This window comes from Urocitellus parryii, chromosome 9 (assembly GCF_045843805.1).
Source record: "Urocitellus parryii isolate mUroPar1 chromosome 9, mUroPar1.hap1, whole genome shotgun sequence".
Taxonomy (NCBI): domain Eukaryota; kingdom Metazoa; phylum Chordata; class Mammalia; order Rodentia; family Sciuridae; genus Urocitellus; species Urocitellus parryii.
In genome coordinates, this window is record NC_135539.1 from 14,691,455 (window position 1) to 14,704,646 (window position 13,192).

At 34.3% G+C, this 13,192-nt stretch overlaps 1 protein-coding gene across 1 annotated transcript in view; it reads left to right on the plus strand.

Annotated features, from left to right (window-relative positions):
• LOC113185093 (phospholipid-transporting ATPase ABCA3-like) overlaps positions 1-13,192 on the plus strand; it is a 126,182-nt gene that overhangs the window by 19,842 nt on the left and 93,148 nt on the right. The window contains exons 6-10 of the mRNA XM_077802694.1: positions 1,730-1,846; positions 2,303-2,420; positions 10,386-10,559; positions 11,275-11,453; positions 12,445-12,579. Of these exons, the coding sequence (XP_077658820.1) occupies positions 1,730-1,846; positions 2,303-2,420; positions 10,386-10,559; positions 11,275-11,453; positions 12,445-12,579 (723 nt within the window). The remainder of the gene's footprint in view (positions 1-1,729; positions 1,847-2,302; positions 2,421-10,385; positions 10,560-11,274; positions 11,454-12,444; positions 12,580-13,192) is intronic.

Here is a 13,192-nt window from a genome sequence, read left to right on the forward strand (position 1 = left end):
ATGTGCACAAATCATGCATGTGATTGAATGGATTTATTATAAAGAAAATATGCACTAAGAGTAACTTTGTACACATTTGAAAACATTTTCCCGAAGTTATGCACTAATCTAGCTTCTAACATCTTGAGTTCATTTTGTCTTTTAAAACTTGATAAAATTGAAACATGTATTATATGTAACTTTGTGTCTGTGTGATTCATTTAGCTAAATATGTAGATGTGTTTTGTGTAAGTTAATTAAGTTTTGATTCTGTGGTATGACCATTATTATTTGGGTTGTTTAACATTTACCTGTTATTACTGATACTCCTATGACTTTTCCTTATCTTTTTTGCTGAATGTTAGGTTATACATGTCACCCATTAGTAGCTAATGCTTGAGTTTTCCAATAAAATTCTATAGGTTTACCCATCCATTACCAATGCATGAAAATTCTTTTTTCTACCTATCTTCACAAGCATTTGGTATTAATGGTCTTTTCTAATGTTATCATTCCTGGTGAGTGTGTAATGGTATTGCATTGTATTGGATCATTCAGTTGCCAGCCTGTTTATACTGGAAACTGTATTTCTAGAAAATTCCTGCCTACATGGTTCTTTATTGAAGTTGACTAAAAATGAAGTGCCATCAAATAAACCAATAAATAAATGGGCCAAGGAACTGAACAGACATTTCTCAGAAGATGATATATCAATCAACAAATATATGAAAAAATGTTCAACATCCCTAGTAATTAGAGAAATGCAAATCAAAACCACTCTAAGAGTTCATCTCACTCCAGTCAGAATGGCAGCTATTAAGAATACAAACAACAATAAGTTTTGGTGAGGATGTGGGAGAAAAGACACACTCATACATTTCTGGTGGGACTACAAGTTGGTGCAGCCAATATGGAAAGCAGTATGGAGATTCCTGGAAAATTGGGAAAGGAACCACCATTTGACCCAGCTATCCTACTCCTTAGTTTATACCCAAAGGACTTAAAAACAGCATACTACAGGTATACAGCCACATTGATATTTATAGCAGCACAGTTCACAATAGCTAAATGTGGAACCAACCTATATACACTTTAGTAGATGAATGGATAAAGAAACCATGATATATATATATATATATATACACACATACACACACATACAATGGAATATTACTCATCATTAAAAGAGAATGAAATCATGGCATTTGAAGATTCTTATTGGCCTTATACATTATATTCTTAAATCTTTTAAAAATATTTTGTTAAAACTCAAAATACCACATAAACTACTAGTTCTGAAGAAAATATATTATTGATAAAAATGACTGCTTTTCTTCCTCTTTTCATATTAATTTTAGTGCTTCTAATTTTATAACTGAATAAACTGTATTTGTATTTCTTTACTACCTCCCGGAAGAGGACATGATACAAAGAAGAAAAGATTAATTTATGTGGTTTATAGCCTTATTTAAGTATTCTTCATGTCTTATCAGTATTAGGTAAATTGCTGGGGAAATGATCTCTGGGCTTATAAGAATTACAGACTCATTAATAATAATTTTAATCAAGTTATTTGAAATTCTGAGTTTTGATTTCCTCCTCTTTAAATTGGAGATAATATCTACTACTTAACTCATTTTAGTTATGGTCATGAAATTATATAATTTTTGTAATGCATTTTTAAAACTCTAAGGTTCTTTATGGTTGTACTGTTTTTTGTGATAATTGATTTGTTTTAACTCTTCTGCAGGAGTACCAGCTCATGATAGGAGTCAGTAATTGGATGATCTGGGCTGCCTATTTCTTCACATTCCTCTGCTTATATTTTTTGACCGTTATTTATATGTGCATAATTTTATTTTTCAAGGCAAGTGTCTATTTGACTGTAGCATGGTACTGCTAAACTTTAATAGGGAAAACAGAAGTATGGTGGGAGCTCTTAAGGTGACTAGAGAATGAAAATGTGGCTTTTATTTATTTGCAGAAACTCAGATGCCAGTTAGTCTTTCAGCAAACTGTACTTTTTAAAAAATCTTTATTTTATTTTTATGTGGTGCTGAGGATCGAACCCAGCACCCAGCGCATGCCAGGCGAGAGTGTTACTGCTTGAGCCACATCCCCAGCCCTCAGCAAACTGTACTTTAAACCTAGATGGGTGGACCATCTTTAATAAATGAATTCTTAATTATCCATAATCTTACTGAGTAGTGTTATAGTTTCACTAGGACTAATAAAATGTTTTAATGATATTTCATGGCTTCTTTTTTGTTTTGTTATATTGCTACTTAGAGATGATTAAACAGAGTTCCTGATTTTTTGCTAGATCGAACCTGCACCAATCTTCCAGTACAGTGATCCAGTTCTTGTCTTCATCTTTTTGCTGTTTTATGCCATCTCCCTAATATTCTATAGCTTCATGATTAGTACATTCTTTAATAAAGGTGAGTCTAAAATTTCTTATGTAAAAGATTATTAGTGATAAAACACAGATTATATTTGGAAGCTTCTTATAAACCTCACTCTACATTTTTACTGAACAGACAAATGTCATATGCACATGGAATGTTTTGAAAAAGAATGAAGAGAATATAGGGAATGAAAATTAGTATATCATAATATATATGTGGTAGTAGGATCATATTTGTTTTTTCTACCTTTAGTTTCTACCTCACATATTGTATCTGTCTAATCTTTCCACCAGGAAAGACTATTAGAAGGATCAATATCAGCTAGTACCTGATGATGAGCCTGGTTTATGTAAAAGTAAGAAAACAACAACAACAACAAAATTCTCCAGTGAGAGAAAGGCTTTTACACTTAATTAATAAATGCTTATTGTTTGTTGTTTGTTTGAAATACATTGCCTGCTTCATAGAGCTGACCTTTGTGGCACAGATACACAAAATATTGTTTTAGTCAGAGTTATTTGGAGAACAACTGAAGTTGGCTAAAAATGAGGATATTTTGGACGATCAAAGAAAATTTATTATAAGGAATTGGTTCAGTGTGATTATGAAGACCAAGAAGTTCTACAATCTGCAATCTGTAACTGGAGACCCAGGAAAGCCAGTAGTTTAAAGGCCTGTAAACAAGAGGAGCCAGTGGTGTAAATCTAGTCCAGAGGCAGGAGAATATGGATGTCCAAGTTAAGTAGACAGTCAGGAAGAAAAAAGGGACGATTTTCCCTACCTTCACCTTTTTGTTCTTTCTGAGCTCTTGATGGATTGGATAATGCCTGTCCATTCAGAGAAGGACAATATTCTGGACTTATTCCACATGTTCAGATGCTAATATCATCTGGAAATAGACTCACAGACTTACCAGGAAGTAATGGTTAGTCTATGCCATAGTACAATCAGGTTGATACAAAATTAACCATCTTAAGAGAATAGACAGCAATGAAAATTAATGGAACATTGTACACATATAAAAAAGTCATAGATGAAAATATTCCAGGTTAAAATAGAGATAAGAATGCTGCCAGCGGGGAGAGGGGGGTTTTGAAATGTTTTATAAGGATTGGAAGATGGAAATAGGAAGTAAAGTCAGTGTGTACAAATATCTATTCATTTATACCTTTGGGTTAAATACTTTTTGCTAGCACAGTGTCTAATAACAAAGACAAGAATTGATTCCCTGTGCTTTGAGAATTATGTGGAAGCAATTTAAATCTACATTTCCCAATTACCAATGGAAGTTTAGTATGTGTTACTAGTATGAGTCATGTTTCCTTTTCTGTAAAATCTCTTAATTCATTCTGATTTTTATAACTCTTGACAACATCCTTCTTTATTTCTTGTAACAATGTTTTAGTCAAAGTCTATTTTTGTCTGATATTAGTATAGCCAACCCAAGTCTCTTTAGGTTATTTACTTGGGGTACCTTCTGTCCTTTAACTTTCAACTAATGGTATATTCAGATTTTTTTAAATCCTTTCTGTCACCTTTACCTTTCATAGAGATTTTAATCTTTTTAAGGTAATTGTTAATGAGAATGAACTTGTATCTGCCATTTTATTTGTTTTGTACATGTCATATCTTTTTCCTTTCTCATTTCATCATCCATTTTAATGTCCATGTCATTATTTTTTCATATAATTTTTTTGTTCTTACAGGCAATTGGAAAACTATAATTAATATCTTAAATGATTTAATTTTAATTAATGCATTTTAGCTTCAGTAATGCACAGAAACTTTTCTGTCAAGCCCCAGACTGTCTTTGTTGATATGTTCACAAATCATGCCTTTATATTTCTGTGTCTATTAATATATTTATAATTATTATGTGTATTCATCTTTGCTGAATTCATTTATGAGCTCTGGAAGTCTTCTGGTTGACATTTTTGGATATTCTAAATATAGGATCATGTCACCAGCAAACAGAAATAATTTGAGCTCTTTTTTTCTACTCCTATCCCTTAAATTTGCTTCTCTTGCCTCATTTCTCTGGCTAGCATTTCAAGGACTATGTTGAATAAGAGTGGTGAACGTGAGCATCCTTGTCTGGTTTCTGTGTTTAGAGGAAATACTTTCAGATTTTCTCTCTTTAGAATAATGTTGGCCTTGGGTTTGTCATATATCCTTTACAATGTTAAGGTAAGTCTCTTCTATCCCTTGTTTTTCTAACATTTTAAGCATGAATGGGTGTTGTACTTTGTCAAATGCTATTGATATAATCATGTGATTCTTCTCCTTAAGTCTGTGTATGTGGTGAATTAAATTTATTAATTTCTGGATGTTGAAACAACCTTGAATCACTGGGATGAAACCCACTTGATCATGACACACTATCTTTTAAATGTGTTTTATATGCAGTTTGCCAATATTTTATTAAGAATTTTTGCATATATGTTCATCAAAGTTATTGGTCTGAAGTTTTTTTTCCTTGATGTGTCTTTGTCTAGTTTTGATATCAGGGTGATACTGGCTTCATAGAATGAGTTTGGAAGGCTTCCATTCTTTTCTATTTCATGGAAAAATTTCAGAGAATTGCTACTAGTTCTTTAAAGATCTGATAGAAATCATCTGAGAATTTTTCCAGTCCTGGGCTTTTCTTTGTTGGTAGGCTTTTGATGTATGCTTCAATTTCATCGCTTGTTTTTTTAATATCCTTCTGGTTCAATTTGGGTAAGTCATATGTCTTTAGGAATTTGTCCATATCTTCAAGATTTTCTACGTTATTGAACTATAAATTTTCAAAATGGGTTATTTATTTATTTATTTATTTATTTATCTTTTTGGTACCAGGAATTGAACTCGGGGGCACTCAACCACTGAGCTACATCCCCAGATCTGATTTGTATTGTATTTAGAGACAGGGTCTCACTGAGCTGCTTAGTGCCTTGATTTTGCTGAGGGTAGCTTTGAACCCCGTGGTCCTTCTGCCTCCTCTATCCAGCTACTGGGATTGCAGGAGTGCACCACAGTGCCTGGCCTCAAAATAGTTTCTGATGATCCTCTGTAATGTCTGTGGTGATAATTTGCTGCCACTGAACTATTGTTGAGCATTTGGTCCCACAATTATGCATGAAGACTCTTGAGTCTTAAAATTGACAGTTTGTTTACTGAGGGAGAATGCTAAGCTGCAGACTGCTTTGTAATTGCACACAAATCTTTTCTAGATCAATATGAGGTTAAATATTAATTATGGCATAATATATTGAAAACAACTAACTTGATTGCTGGTATTAAGAAAACATTTTTTTCCTAGTGACAAAACAGGATATGTTCTCATAAAATCCCAGGAAAAATACACCTAAAGTATGTAGCAGGTAGAACAGTTGGGGCCTTATTTTTCTCCTTAAATGGGATCATTGTGCCCCACAAGAATTAGCCTAGGGTGAGAAGTTATTGCTGTCCTGCCACATTCGGCATTCCAGCCTCGTTGGCTTTGACTAATAAACAGGAACTCTGCATTTGGATTCTTCAGGGTGCACTTTCTATGACCTCAGGAGTTAAAACCCCAACAATATTTCCTTTTTTATCTTGGCTTTTGTTAATTTGAGTTTTTTCCCTTATTTCTTTTGCTTAGTTTGTCCTTTCAAAAAACCAACTCTATTTCATTGATCTTTTGTATTTTTTAAAATCTCAATTCCATTGATTTTTGTTCTGATTTTAATAATTTCCTGTCTCTACTGATTTTGATATTGATAGTTCTTTTTAAAAATTTTTTTTAGTTGTAGATGAACACACAATATCGTTATTTATTTTTATGTGCTGCTGAGGATTGAACCCAGTGCCTCATACATGCAACGCAAACGCTCTACGACTGAGCCACAGCCACAGCCCTGATTTGTTCTTTTTTAAAGGACCTTGGGATGTAATATTAAATTATTTATTTTGTATCTTTCTATTCTTTTAATATATGAGCTCAATTCTATGAACTTTTCTTTTAGATCTGCCTTCATACTGTCCCAGAAATTTTGAGGTGTTATATCAGTATTCTAAAATAAGAATTTTTTTATTTACCCTCTTATTTCCTCTGCTATCAATTTATTATTCCAAAGCATGTTGTTTAGTCTCTAAGTGTTAGAGTGGTTTCTATTTTATCTTATCACTGATTTCTACTTTCATTATGATCTGATAGAATGCATGGTATTATCTCTATTTTGTGTATTTGCTAAGATTTGCTTTGTGACCTAAAATATGATATATTTTAGAAAATTTTCCATGTTATGCTGAAAAGAAAGTGAATTCAGTTGTTGATGGATGAAATATTCTATAGATGTCTTTTAGGTCCATATTATTAGTTGTATTTGATAACTACAAAGTAATCTTTGTTTCTTCTGATAAATCTTGGTTTGAAGTCCATTTTATCTGATATGAGAATAGATACCTATGAGAATAGCTATCCCTGCTGGTTTATGAACCCCATGAGAGTGTTTTATTTCTTCCCATCCTTTCACCTTCAGTCTGTGGGTGTTTTGTCTGTGAGGTGTTCCTCATGCAGACAGCATATGTTTTAGTCAGCTTTTTCACTGCTTTGGCTAGAGGATCTGACCAGAACAATTTTAGGAGGAAAAGTTTATTTGAGGACTCATAGTTTTAGATGTCTTAGTCCATAGAAGGCCTAATTCGTGCCTCAGGGCTTGAGTTGAGGCAGAATATCATAAAGTAGGAGTGTGGCAGAGAGAAGCAGCTCACTTGGTGATCAGAAAGCAGATCCACTCTCCAGATACAAAATATACACCCAAGCTGCTGGGATTACAGGCATTCCCCACTGTATATTTGAGGTAGCAGCAAAATAATGCAAGAGAATGAGTAGGGGGTAAGAGAAGCAAGTATAAACTAGAGCTAGGATAACAAAGATAAGAAGGAAGATTGATTCCAGTCAATGCTTTAAACCATTAGATGAAATACATTCAAATAGGGTCAAAGTACAATGTTGACTGTTGGGTTAACAATTAAAGTTCCAGTTGAATAGTCATTTTTATGATCAAAGTTGACATTAGAGTTGTTTGTAGTAAAGCCTGTCAAGGTGAAGAAATTCTTGTTGAATCTTGGTTTTTATTTTATTGCAGTTTGAACATTTAGCATTTGTCCATCAGTCTTTGGCGTGGCTCTCTCCCTCCCAAGTTGTGGGTCACAGGAGCCAATTCCATAGCTGCTAAGACCTCCAACCAGCAGCTTCTGGTTTGTTGGCTCAGGGGTCTGCAGCTGATTGCTCAGAGGATGCAGTGTTGTGGCATGGCTGCTTCTAAGGCAGAAGGATGCAGGCTCTGCAGTATCCCTATGATTGCTATGGTTCACCATCTACCAACCCCCATTTACTGGATTTTCTTCAAGGTATTGAAGATCCTGGTGTTGTCTGTGAGTGCAGGATATCTGGTTGTGTTTCCCATGGGTGTTTTGCAGTACAGAAGTATTACCCTGATTGAAGCTGCTCTGTAAGGTATTGCACTGAAGGATCTCAGGTGGTTCACCAGACTGTAGTTACTACTGCCCCAGGTTGTGAATGGTGGATATTGATCCCCTCTGTTGCTAAGTGTGATGCAAGATCCTGAAAGTATCCCAACAATGGCCTTTCAAGGTTAAATCTCTAGTATCAAAGAGAGTATGCAGCACTTACAGCTGCGAATTTTTGGTGGAACTCAGTAGGTTCCTCATTTCCCCTTCCTCACCACTCTGTGAGGGACCACACTCTTTCTTGCAGGCTTACCTCAAGTCCCTGTTTGGGCACCAGCTACATGGACTCTCTCTCTCTCATCCAGGGAGGAGGTCCACAGAACAGGGTAGAGGAAAGTGTGGCTGCAGAGTTGCTAATCAAGACCTCTGGAGACCGAGATGGAAGCAGGTCTGATTTTATTGCACAGTTACCGGGTATAAATACTCAGGCAGTAGCTAGGCAGATTATAGGCAGCCACCAATACAATTTCTTGCTAATTGTTCTTAGAGCAAACAATCAAATAGTCAAGAATAGTGGAAAAGTGGGCCATGGAGCAAAGCCCCAGGACTGCAACACATGGCCTCAGGCCCAGGGCTGTGCCTACAGGGTAAGCGGTTTGCTGCTCATGCACCTAGCATGAAGGGAGTGGCCTGCCACTCAGACACCCTTAATGTATGCCATGTATGCAGTACACCTTGCACTTTTCCCCACTTATTTCCATTGAATCCTCTGGAGGTTAATGTCACAATATTGTGGTCCCTTCCCCCTTGGCTGAATCCTCCTGGAATCTTTAAGTCTTAATTTTAACTACACTGAGCCTCAAGTAATATGTTAATGACAGTTCAGGATTTCCAGCCCCAACACTGCTTCTCTCCACAGTTTCTGCTGGTGTCTGCTTCAGTAAGCCATGATTTCCTATATTTACCAGTCTGTCTCTGGTCTTGAGGCCAGTGATTTGTTATGTGTTCTCCCTTCTTGAAAAGATGAAAACAAGAAAGTGGATTTGTGTTTGTGCATTTCTGTTTTTTAGTGCTCATTAGATGTGATACTTCTTCTAAACTCATTACTCATGGAACTGGAAGTCTCCCCATTTTTGAAGCATATGGTTCTCTCAAATAGAATTTATTAGTTGAAAAGGTGTTTTTTGTTTTGTTTTTATGTTCAGCACTTTAAAAATGTTACCCAATTGATTTTTGACCTTTATATTTCTGAAAAGAAATCACTCTTGAACATTATAATATGCTTCTCTTTTACTACTTGATGCTCTCCCCACTGGGGATTTAACCCGGGGCCTCATGGGTTATCAGTGTTTTATCACTGAGCTATACCTCTAACCCCCTGCTTTCAGCATTCTCTCTTTGTCTTTGATTTTTGACATTCTTATTTTAACTGTGTCTCAGTGTAAGTTTCTTTGATTTTTTTTTTCCTCTTTGAAGTTGAACTTTTTGAATGTTTAGATTTATCTCCCTGCCCCCAAAATTTGGGACATTTTCAACCATATTTATTCAAATAACCTTTCCAGCCCTTTCCATTTTCTCTCATTTTCTCTGCATATGTTAGTTCCTCTGAGGTCTCTTAGGCTCTGCTAATTTTTAATTCTTTTTTTATTTTTGTACTTTGAGATTGTATAATGTTAATTATACTATTTTCAACTTTGCCAGTTCTTTTCTTTGCTCAAATATGCTGGTAGACCCCTCTGATAAATTTTTATTTCAGTTATTTTATTTTAAGTCCTAGACTTTCTTTTTTGTTCTCTTTTACAGTTTATATCACTTTAACATTAATATCTCATTTATTCAATATTTTCTCCTCCCCCTTTAGGTATTTGAGCATATTGAGGACAGTTTATTTTAGTCTTGTTTAATAAGTCTAACCTCTGGACTTCCTCAAGGATAGTTTTCTTTTTCTAGTGAATTGGCCATACTCTTGTTTATTTGCATGCTTAATAAGATTTGATTAAAACATCAATTTTTTACATGTTCTAGTATATGTATGTGGTAACTCTGAAAATCAGAATCACATTTTTGGAACTTTTAGTACTCTAGTTTTGATTTGAATTTATTTAATTGCTAGAGATGTAGAACATTTTTTCCTCATATTTGGCTTTTTTATACCAAGTTTGTCTTTCTCTATACAGGACTCCTCCTTGTCCCCTCATTATACCTGAAAACACACTCTAGTTATATTCTAATTATACCAGTAATTGTATTTATATTTAAAATTTCTTATGATGAGTGGTAATAAATAAAAGTATAAATTTCCATTAAATTTTATAATGTTCAGTCATTACATATAGAATGATAAATTTCAGGGGAAAAAAGTTCCTCATGTGTTTCATTTCAGGCTTTTCACTGAAAAATATTTTGAGCACCTACTGTGTTTCAGTTATTATGTGCTAAAGGAAGTATTGGTAAACAAAACAAATTTCTATTTCTCATAGATCTTATTTTAGTGTACTTTTATAAAAAACATATCCTTGAAACCTACTTAAATTTGCCTTATACTTTCCTTCTTGCTTGCAGTCAATTTTGCTGTTGCTTTGGGAGGTTTCCTTTTCTTTATCACCTACCTTCCAGCTACTAGACTCCTTGTCAATGCTGGACAGATGACATTGAAGCAGAAACTGATTTTCTGCCTCAGCTGTAATGTTGCAATGGCCCTGGGATTTAAATTCCTGCTTGATGCAGAATCAAATAGTGAGTATTTTACTTTGTAAATTTTGCCATGTTTTAGTAGGTTTATCTTTACTATCTTAGTGGATGTTCACAGTTTTAATTTTGATTAATATCACTAAACTGTTCTTCAAAAGCTTGTATTACATTATACCAACACCTATAGTGTAATATTAATGTTTTCACATTCTCTCCAAAAATTTACTGCAAGTCTGGTAGAACTGCTTCCTTTTACTTTTGGATTTGTCACTTGCTATCTAGTGGTATTGTGGGAAATAACACTCTACATTTAGTGGCCTCCTTTTTCCTTTTTCTGTCAATGCAGTGGACATGCAAAACACTTCTAGTTTTCTGTCCTATAGTCAGTATCTGTCCCTACCTTTCCATGATTGTTTTTCCAGAATTATATATCCAGTAAACATTTAGCATGAAGAGAGGTGGAGAGAGAGGAGCCACCATCTTACCCTGAAGGTCTGCTTATTTTTCTTTGAGCTTCCCCCACCCCTGTATTTTCTTTTTGTTTCAATCATTTCTAATTATCTGTTTGGGTATAATGAGAGACACTTTACATGAGTACTTACTCAGATGCCCTCTGGGGCAATCTAAATTCTAAGGGTGTAAGAAAGTGGTTGATTCTACTAGTAATCTCTAGAAAGTGCCACTATTTAATTATGATATAGCAGGATATCTGTTTTAGTCTCATTTGGCCTCTAATTAAATGTCTTCTATTATGTCTTAGAAACAGGAATTAAATGGAATAACATATTCTCATCAGCCAATCTGGACAACTTTTTATTTGCATATGTGCTGGGAATGTTTTTATTTGATACTTTCTTATATGGTCTTGTGACCTGGTATATAGAAGCTGTCTTTCCAGGGCAATATGGTGTGCCCAAGCCATGGAACTTTTTCTTGAAGGTGAGTTCTAATGCTTGTTATTCAAAGAGCTATAGTCCTTATGAGGTGTTTTTAAAAAAATATCTTAAAAACCATCATAATTTAATTTTGCACTGTGTATAATTGAATCAATAGATGAGGTGAAAGAACTATTCTTACCTACCACCCCCCAACTTCACTAATTTGTTTTAGCTTTTTCCTAATGTATGCTAAGCCCTCATGTATTTATATAAATGTGTGCATGTGTGTGTGTATATATATACATATGTGTGTGTATGTGTGTGTGTGTGTGTGTGTGTGTGTGTGTGTGTGTGTCTGTTGTCTATGTACTCACAATCTGCTTTATTTCCTTGGTTAGCCAGGTTTCTTAGAGTCAGAATCATAGAAAAATGGGAAGCATGAACATCTTGCCTTCTATTATTTTTCCATATCCTTTTTTTGTGGGGGGTCAAAATGATAGAAAAGGGTTGGAGAGCTTTCATACTTTTTCATTCAATTTTGGCATTTTATGTCCAGGTTTTCATAATGTGCAATACAAACATTTAAAATTATGTTTGATGCTTAATATTTGACTCACATATTGCTCAGAGAAGATCAGGCAGAAAGTGATATAATTCTTTTACTATAACCTAGTATTGGAGCAATTTTCATATTTTCTCCCTTGAACAGTTAGGACTTTAATATCCTGCTCTGAATACTGTTGGATTCAAATTATAACCAATTAGCTTCAAATTATTTTTTAGCCCACTTTTTAATTGATTTTAAAAAGTGACAGCATAATGCATTACAATTCTTACTACATGTATACAGTACAATTTTTCATATCTCTGGTTATATATAAAGCTTCAAATTTTAATCCAAGGAATTTTCTAGAATATATCTCAATAAAAATGCCTGCTAACATTTATATTGAGATGGAGTACAGAAAATGGATTATAGAAATACATTTGTATTTTCTAATGATTCCATTTTCAGGGCCATTACAGTGATGATATTTTTATTCCCTTCTTAGCACTCTTACTGGTTTGGGGAACCACCTAAAAAACAACTTGAACCAATTCAACATCATGAGACAATTGAAAACAAGCATTTTGAAGCTGACCCTACTGATTTGGTAGCAGGTATTCAGATTAAACACTTGCACAAGGTATTATTTCACATACCTCTTTTTCTTAATGAAACTAATATTTAGCTTACATTCATTGTAAATGTTCATTATTAGAAATACCAAGAAAAAAGATTAGGTGCAAATAAAAGGTTGTAGTCATTGTGTTTACTTCTTTTGGGAAATATCAAAAGGAAATTTATACAGTATATTATAAAAAGTCACATCTTTCTTCTTCCTACAGAATAAAATCATATTGCCTATAAACTGTAATTGTCTACTCTACAAATTATCTCATTTAAAATGCAGGATCTAGTGGAGCTTGATGTTTTGAATATGTGAACATAAATTTCTGGTCACAAATATTTTATATTCATATGTGAACATAAATTTCTGGTTACAAATATTTTGTATTCATCTGCTTGTAATCTGCCTGGGCATTTGATTGGGGGTGGGGGTGGGCCCTCTCAGTTTATTTGAATCATCTTCAGGTGTTCAGTATTCAGATAAATAGGTTTTCTGGCATTTTCTCACCTCTCAAATATCTGCTTAAACAGCCCACCCCCTAACTCCATAGCTTAGTGATATCCAAAGCATTCTTGAAAATTTGGCTATCTTTGTGAGATGTTTAATACTCTTATGGTCCCTTCTTCCT